We start from the raw sequence: 8,955 nt of genomic DNA on the forward strand, positions 1-8,955 counted from the left end.
AACAATACTGTGTAATTCAGTGTGAGTCCAAGGGACAAAGGAGACACTAGGCTCTTTAGGAATTCTCTAATGCTCAACCCAGATCATGGGGATCGGATTTTAAACGGTGTTTCAGGAACAGGTTTTTTGTCTTTGGTATGTATATTCATTAGGAAAGAAAGGGAGTTCTGAAAGGGTGTTAGTAGAGGGGTAAGAAGGCAGGGATGGATACAGAGATGATACAGTCTGCAAAGGAGCAAAGGGAATGGGAGCAGGCACCTGACATTCTAACTTCTTTTGTCTTTCGGTCAATTTAGAAATTGTGTCTTGTGTGGAAGTTAGTCTGCTTTCCTAATGACTTTTGAAACTTCCATATACCAGTTAAAATAAGTGTCTCATTTGTAGTTGCCACATCTCATTTACTGTGCAGAAAAACTAGTTTGTCTAGGTCAAAAGAACTCCAAATGGGCAATTGATGTGCTAAACTGTCCTTAATATAGTCATGCTGTTATTAGGTGCCACCGAGCTGGTTCCAACTCATAACAACTCTGTGTACAACAGAACCAAACACTGCCCCGTCCTGCACCATCTTCACAATCATTGTTATGCTTGACCCCATCGTTGCACCCACCGTGTTAATCCATCTTGTTGAGGGTCTTCTTCTCTTTTGCTGACCCTCTACTTTACCAAGCATGATGTCCTCGGGGACTGGTCCCTCCTGATAACATGTCCAAAGTACATGAGACGAAGTCTTACCATCCTTGCTTCTAAGGAGCATTCTGGCTGTACTTCCTTCTAGACAGATTTGTTTGTTCTTCTGGCAGTCCATGGTGTATTCAATATTCTTCACCAACACCATAGTTCAAGGACATGAATTCTTCTTTAGTTTTCCTTATTGTCCATGCGTATGAGGCAGTTGAAAATACAGTCGCTTGGGTCAGGCACAGCTTAATTCTCAAAGTGACATCTTTGCTTTTTAAGACTTTAAAGAGGTCTTTTGCAGGACATTTGCCCAGTGTAATACATCATTTGATTTCTTGACCGCTGCTTCCATGGGCATTGATTGTAGATCCAAGTTAAATGAAATCCTTGACAATTTCAGTATTTTCTCCGTTTATCATGATGTTGCTTATTGGTCCAGTTATGAGATTTTTGTCAAGCAAGTGCTCAGAAACTGGCAGGTATGGGGGTCGAAACATTTGTCCACATGAGTAGCCAGTGTGCCTGAAAATGGTCCTGCCAAATCCTTAAAACTAGCATTCTTCCACTTACCAAAATAGTGAATTGCATGTACTAGAAAACTTGAATGTGCACTAAAGCCTAAATGGGCACCAAGACCTGAATGTGCACTGTACACTGAAGGAAAAATCAGTTCAGATTTAATGGGCTGAAACCTGGTTTTCCCAAGGTCAGACTAGGATCTTATCAGGGATTTGCCACTAGGTGTCAGCCTCACCAAAACTGATTTGACAGCAAACTCATCAGAATGTTCAGCGTGAACTGAAAACGGAAGTACAAAAGAAAAGGGAATCCAACAATAAATTTCCAAGAACTCTACGCAAAGAGGGCAGAGTTCAGTTTGAGAGGGCTTACCTGGGACGACTCCCAGGAATCCGGGGAGACTGAAGGGCTCAAAGGGCCCAAGCCAGTACTGAAAGCTCTCAGTCCTTGTCCTGGGGGCTACAAGAGGTGAGGTGCCTTTGAATCCCACGTTAAATTGTCAAAGCCTAAAAATGCGTACTCTGTTAAAATAAAAGATTTATTGAAGGTTTGATACAGTTCGAACCAGGGAAGGCATTCAACTCACAAAGTGAAACTAGAGTGCTCCAAGCTGGTGAGATTACAAAGCTGTATCTGCATGCTTGAAATTCTGATTGGTGCTCAGTGATGTAAAGAGGCAGAAGGCAGGATAACTCAAAGCGGGGAATTAATAGGGGTTGGTTCAAACTGTACATGTAGGTTTCTTAGATTGGTTATTTCATATAGTTATAGAAGTTCATGACTAAAGTGGGAAGGGATTCCTTTTTGAGAACATTTTGCCAGGAGAGGGTCTTTTAGCAAACAATCCCTGGGAGTTGCTTGTGTAGGAGATTTCTGACAAGGGGTTTGGTCTACACCCTCCTTTTAGAAACATTGTTTCCACAGGGAAAACAGAGAAACACATTTCCTTAGTTGCAGGATTAAGTCTGTAGAAAGGTTAGCGGTTGCTGAGGGTAAGGGAGGGCTAAAATGGAGTCGGGCTCAGACACAGGCCGTTCACTTTGACAGATAAGTGCCTCCGTTTTGGAGTTCTCACACAGATCTGACCTAGCTCCAGGTTGTTAGGGTCAGAAGCACGCATGTGCTGCTGGTGTCAGAACAGAAGTGGCAGACAAGTGAAAAGTAGATTGGATTATATCCTCTCAATTTGTTAATCTTCGTGTAGGTCAGAGAATGCAGATGGTTGGAGAGGTTAGATTAAGGAGATTGCAGGGAAATTCTGATTAAAAAAAAGAGACATTCAGGGTAGTGGGGAGAGAAGGTTTGAAACAGGTTTGATATGAGGGAAAGAAAGGTGGTAAAGTTTGAGGGAGTTTGGTTTCTGTCTCCAGAGGGGAGCTAGTTGAAGCTTCTCAGGATAGGGATGGGTATTTCTTATTACCGATGAGTTAAATGAGAGAATTTTTGGCCTTTCCCATACAAATAACCTTTGAACCCAAATAATGTATTGTAAGAGAGGTGAGTGTGGTAGACAGACACCAGGGCTCTGCTGCAAGGGTTGCAACACAGGAGGGAGGCACCTTCTCTCTCAGCATACATGAAGTGAACACACAATGCAAATGTGAACTTCTGCCTTGCACATTGTAGTGAATTGGCTCTGTTTGTCCCCTCTGGCTTTACCCTCCACTCTTCCCTACTTTGACCCGAACCTCAGGGTGCTGACTTTTTTATTCACCATAATGGGCTCCCTTACCCTCTGGCTTCTGGTTGGCCTCTGGCAACTGGATGGAATGGGGACAGAGAAACAGAGGGCTGGAGGAAACCGAGAGATTGTGTGTTTATTCACATAGCTCCCTCCCTGCTGGGCTTCAGGATGTGGTGGTTATATTCCTTTAGCTTAGGGCCTTGCTCCAATCTTGCGCCCTCACCAGTAACTTTCTGGATTCCCATAACCCCTCCTACCTTACCCCATCAGACCTAGTGTGTGAACTTCCCCATGATAGCTAGCTCCTGAATACTTCACCATACCTCGTTGTAAACACCATTAAACCAGTCCAATCCTTTGTAAGTACTCTGCACGTTAACCTATCCTCAGTTACCTCATTTGGAAACACCATCTCTTTCTTAAGGGTAACCGGATTAATACATGCAATATAAGCCCATCCAATTACAGATTGTATCACTCTCAATCCATTTCCCATCACCCCTATATCTAATGTAGTTGTCACAATTGACCAGTAGGAATGAACTAGGAGCTGGAGAAGTATGTTGTTCTTGTTAGTTGCCATCGAGGTGATTCCAACTCATGGAGAACCCATGTGTTACAGAATAGATATGTTCCATAGGATTTTTTTGGAAATAATCTTTACAGAAGAAGCTCACCAGGCCTTTTCTTCCATAATACCTACCGCTGGATGGGTTCGAACCACCAGTCTTTAGGTTGGTAGTCGAGTGCAAACTGTTTACGCCACCTAGAGAGCTTATTATTTGTAAAAACTGGCATTGTATAGAGCAGGGATAGGCAAACAGGCCTGGATCTGTTAGTAAAGTTTTATCAGAACACAGCCATGCCCATTCACTTACCAGTTGTCTATGGCTGTTTTTGTGCTATACCAGCAGAGTTGAATAGTTGCAGCAGAGATCAAATCTCCTGTAAAGCCTCAAATATTTATCATCTGGCCCCTGTGTTGACCCATGGTATAGAAGAATGAACCTGCCTGGCCTGAGTCTCAGAAGACCTGAGTTGAACCCTAAATCCACTATTTAATGAGGGCCCTTGGCCAAGTAGCTTTACCTCATCAAATCTGTTTCCTCACCTGTAGAATAATAATAACAACCTACACAGTTACTGTAAGAATGAAGTTTTAATTATTAGCTGTTTTTTCAGGAGTTGCTGTCATTTGAGGACGTGGCTATGTCCTTCACCAGAGAGGAGTGGGAAAACCTAAACTCAGCCCAGAAGTACCTCTACAGAGACGTTATGCTGGAGAATTACAGAAACCTGATCTTCTTGGGTAATGACTTGGGCTTTAAGGTTTGGCTTTGTTTGTGTATTTTCAGTGTTTGCCCAGGTCTTCAGTCCCTTATCTGAATTCCAGAATCAGAAAAAGCTGAAAGCCAGAAGTTTTCATGATTTATTTGGCTACAGAAATCTGACCTGAAATGTTCAGGTGGCAAAGCTTGATTTTACTACATGAAGCTATTTATAGTCTCTATTTTTCCCACTTGGTGTGCATATCTGTGTAGTTAGCCTAAGAAATATCAATGTGTTTGATTTGGGATGCAGCACCAAGCCTTTTGGGAGCATTACATAATATAAGTATATATGCCAACTCACCTTTCTTAAATCTGGAAAAATTCTGAAATACATCTGTGGTATCCAATAAGGGATTGCGGACCTGGCTGATGAATAGTTGCTTTTTGTTTAGAGCTCAGGCGCACTTAATCCACTCTGCATCCCCACCCACACCCACCGTTCACATCCACATGTATTAGACCTCTAGGAGTGGAAAAAAATTACGGCCAATTTGGATTCCAAAGCTCAGCTGTGGAGTTTATCTCTTGAAAAGTTTAGCTTTGGAATTTATCTCTTGCAAAGTTTATTTCTTTCCTCTCTCTGGAATGGGCAACTTCCTTGTTTGCAACACGAGTGGGTGCCCTGGAAATCATTTCTAACTCACTTTGTATCTGAACCCTCACTACTTCCATCTTCCCAAGAGCCTATGCTTGCCTTATTCTCGTGTAGTCTCCTACGGTGGAGTTTTCTGTGCCTTCTCTGAGGTGTTGGGGCCGGTAATAGTTTTCTTCCTGGGGCCACGTATTTGACCCCCCACATTGATACTCTTGGCACAGTTGTGACCACCTCTAGTGGGATTGTCCACCAACCTCTGGTTTTTTGTAATATTTATTTTCATTTTAAAATCATTACAGGGGCATAACTGAATATGTGGAAGGTACAGAAGAGTATCAAGGGAAGGGAAAAATGTTCAGGGGTAACACTATTAATGTTTTGGAATGTTCCTTTCCAGTCTTTTTTCCTATGCTTTAAAAAAGGTATGTGAGCATATTCTGTATATAATGGCATAATTCTTTTTAAACTTAATATTGTAACATCAGCATTTTCCCTATGTTATTAAAATCCGCCATAAATATAATAAATGACCATAACATAATGCCACTGTATGATACATAATAATAATTAATTATTTTCTCATTTGGGGATGTTCACTTTGACTTTGTTGGTTTGCTTGTGTGTACCATTTTCTTTGTTACAATGTCCCAGAGGATGCCTCTGACTATAAAACTTTATATGCATTTCTGATGATTCCCCAAGACTTAGAATTTTGGAGTTAAAGGATACGGGCACTTTAAGTTTCTTAAAATACATTGATGAAGGAGTTTTCAAGAAAATTTCTACTCTTGTTTATTCAACAGCAGTATTTTAGAGTGCTTCTTTACTGTATCACAGCACTTCTTTAGAGATTTACTAGTTATAAAAATAATACATGTTCCTAATAGAAATTTTGGAAAGAACATCAACAAATAAAGTAGAAGATAAAAAGCATCTGCAGGCCCATTGCCCACAAATAATCAGTGTATAACATTTTGGTTTACCTTTTATTTTTCCTATATAAAGTTTTTAAAAACGACACAAATGCTGTATATGAGTTTCGTATTCTCCTTTAATAAATACAGGGAGCGTTTTTGTATTTCACGGATACTCTTTGAACACATGGATTTTTAATATCTGCCTATAAACTGTGTCTTCATAGGCTTTGTGTTATCATTCCCCCGTTGACGTTCATCCTATTTCCAGTTTTGCACTGTTTTACCAGAACTTCAAACAGACTTGGCCCCTGCTGAGAATTTGCATTTCTAACAAGTTCTCGGGCAGGTTAGGGATCAGTTCTGAGAACCACTAGTAGAGCAGTGATTCTCAAAATTTATTATACATAAGAATCACCTGAGGATCTTGTTAAAATGTAGATTCGCATTCAGTTTATCGGATGGAAATGCAAATTCTCAGAAGGGGTTTGAACTGGAACAAACTGGTTTGAAGCCCTGGTTATAACACTGTTGAACATCTCTGGTACATTAATTTTTGTCCTAGTTTTTCCTTAGGCTGTATTTTTAAGGGTTAACTTACCAGGTTGAAGGGTATGAATATTGTTTAGGCCTTCAAAAAAGATTGCCAAATTTTCACAAATATTGTGCCAATTTCGATTCTCATCAGCCCTTTTAACCATCGTCCTGATCTCTGCTTACCACTGTAGACCAAAGGGATTGAGACTGAGCTCCGGGACATCTCTCTACAGCTCACTAACCACCACATCCCATTTACTTCCCCACGAGTAGGATTTCAGTTCCCCAAACCTGAGGTGATCTCTCAGCTGGAGGACTGGGAAGAGCCATGGACCCTGGATCTACTAAGAGCTGGGAACAGGAAGGCTTCCAGTAGTGCCTGCCCAGGTGGGTGAGGAAGAGACCCAGTCAAATGGAAATGGTGAAGAGGAAGGGAAGTCACATTAGTGAAGCCCCTTCTGTGAACCAGACCCTGAGCCAGGTGCCTGACATGTATCCCACTTACTGGGCCCCACTGCTGCATGAAGGTAGTAGGTATGATTATCATTCCATTTTCTAGATGAAGAAACTGAAAATTAGAATATCTGTCACAGGTTTATAGAATTGGGATTGGTTGGAAGTCTGTGTGAAGCTTATCCTCTTTCCACTGCCGTGTAGTGTTTCTCTGAAGTAGCTGGTCTGCTGTTTTCAAAATGACAACCACCCTAGACCCCAGATACTCCTTTATTCTACTCTTATTGCTTATACTTTTGCCATAGTATCTCTTGTTCTCTTACTTTCATTTTCTTTTTCATATTCCCTCAGTATTCTTTGGTATACTTACTTTTTCCTGATTTCCCTTCTAACCTTTTTCACATCCCTCTACTTCAGGTTTCTCAACCTCAGCACTGCTGACATTTTGGGCTGGAAAATGCTTAGTTTGGGGGTAGAGGGATGCCCTAGGCATCATAGGGTGTTTAACAGTATCCTTGCCTTTACCCACTGGGTGCCAGTAGCACTACCCCACTTGTGACAGAAATGTCTCCTGACATTGCTAAATGTCCCCTGTGGAGTAAAATCAACCGTGGTTGAGATCCGCTGCTGTGTTCTATTAGATTTTGTACCTATTTCCCCCCGGTTCCTTTTCTGCTCTCTCCTATGTTTTCTCCATTTTTAATTTTTTTCACCCAGAATTATTACAAACATACATATCTAGAAAGTATAGAACGTTACTTCTTCTGTATTTACGTGACGCTACTGGTTCTTATCAGTGATGGATGACCAGAGGAAGTTGTTTTTCCAATAATGGTGATAGACTTGTTCTGTTCTCACATTTTCTGGCACACACTCTTGTACATTTTTTTTTTTTTGGTCAGTTGATATAAAGAGCTCTTTCTGTTACAAAGGCTAAGACAATTATTAAATTCATAATATTTATTATGAATATTATGAATTTAATAATAATGAAATAATTAACTGATGTAGCCAAGTAAGCACTTGATAATTTCATTTGATTGTCTTATATCCCAAACAATCAGCTGCTTTTCCTTTTTTTTCCTTCTGCAGTGCAAACGTCATTTATGTATTTTCTTTTTGTTTGGCTAGGTTCTGAAGCCAGATACAAGACGAAAAAGCTAACTTCAATGCAGACAGTTTCTGAAGAATTAGTATCAGATAAGGTATCAGTAGTACAGCAAGAGAAGGCCAAGAAAACCTCTGAAAGATTACATAAATGTGATGAATTTGTGGACAATTTCAGACTTGCACTCCCTACTTGTGGTGACGAATGTGAGGAGGGCTTCCTTGAAAACCTTAGTTTTATTGAAGATCAGAATGCTCGAACAAAGGAGCAGGGCAGATACGAATATGGGAAACCCTTCAATCAGAGGCCATTGCTTTTTAGGCATAAGCAAATTCTTACAAGACCAAAACATTACGAATGCAGTGAATGTGGAGTGGTCATCAGGCATGAGACAGATTTTGTTCGACATCAAAGAATTCACACTTCAGAGAATCCTTTTGAGTGTAACATTTGTGGACAAACCTTCAAACAGAAGTCATCTCTTATTGTCCATAAATGTCACCCGCCAGATAAACCATACAAATGTCATGACTGTGGAAAGTTTTTCCGTCAGGTCTCATATCTTGTTGAACATAAGAGGATTCATACCAAAGAAAAACCCTATAAATGTAGTGAATGTGAGAGAACATTTAGTCAGAATTCAACGCGTATTAGACATCAGTTAACCCATAGTGGAGAAAAACCCCATAAGTGCCTTGAATGTGGAAAAGCCTTCAGTAGGCAGTCAACCCTTATGAGCCATCAACAAATTCATACTAGAGAGAACACGCATAGATGTAGTGAATGTGGGCAGTCCTTTGGTCGGAATGTAGATCTCATTCAGCATCAAAGAACCCACACCAAGGAGGAGTTTTTTCAATGTACAGATTGTGGGAAAACGTTTAGTTTCAAATCAAATCTTCATCGACATAAGGTCATTCATACTGGAGAGAGACCCTATAGGTGTGACAAATGCGGAAAATCTTTCAATCGGCGCGCAAGCCTTATTAAGCATCAGGGTACTCACAGAGGACAGATATCTACACGATGTTAACAGGAAAAGCTACCATTTAGAGATCAGAACTTAATCACTACTGCAAGCATATATAATTTGATTATTTCCTGAAATGTAATAAAAAGGAACTGAAATGGTA

General features: G+C 40.6%; 1 protein-coding gene across 9 annotated transcripts in view; it reads left to right on the forward strand.

Annotated features, from left to right (window-relative positions):
- LOC104847180 (zinc finger protein 789-like) overlaps positions 1-8,955 on the forward strand; it is a 30,909-nt gene extending 21,954 nt beyond the window's left edge. For 4 of the 9 annotated variants that reach the window (XM_064294873.1, XM_064294874.1, XM_064294872.1 and 1 more), the window contains 3 exons: positions 4,067-4,213; positions 6,453-6,648; positions 7,846-8,955. In XM_064294873.1, the coding sequence (XP_064150943.1) occupies positions 4,067-4,213; positions 6,453-6,648; positions 7,846-8,855 (1,353 nt within the window). In that variant the 3' untranslated portion in view covers positions 8,856-8,955. Of the gene's footprint in view, positions 1-4,066; positions 4,214-5,109; positions 5,571-6,452; positions 6,649-7,845 lie in introns of those variants that run through there. The other 5 variants (XR_010323518.1, XM_023541722.2, XM_064294876.1 and 2 more) reach the window with 5 other exon arrangements.

This window comes from Loxodonta africana, chromosome 12 (assembly GCF_030014295.1).
Source record: "Loxodonta africana isolate mLoxAfr1 chromosome 12, mLoxAfr1.hap2, whole genome shotgun sequence".
NCBI lineage: Eukaryota > Metazoa > Chordata > Mammalia > Proboscidea > Elephantidae > Loxodonta > Loxodonta africana.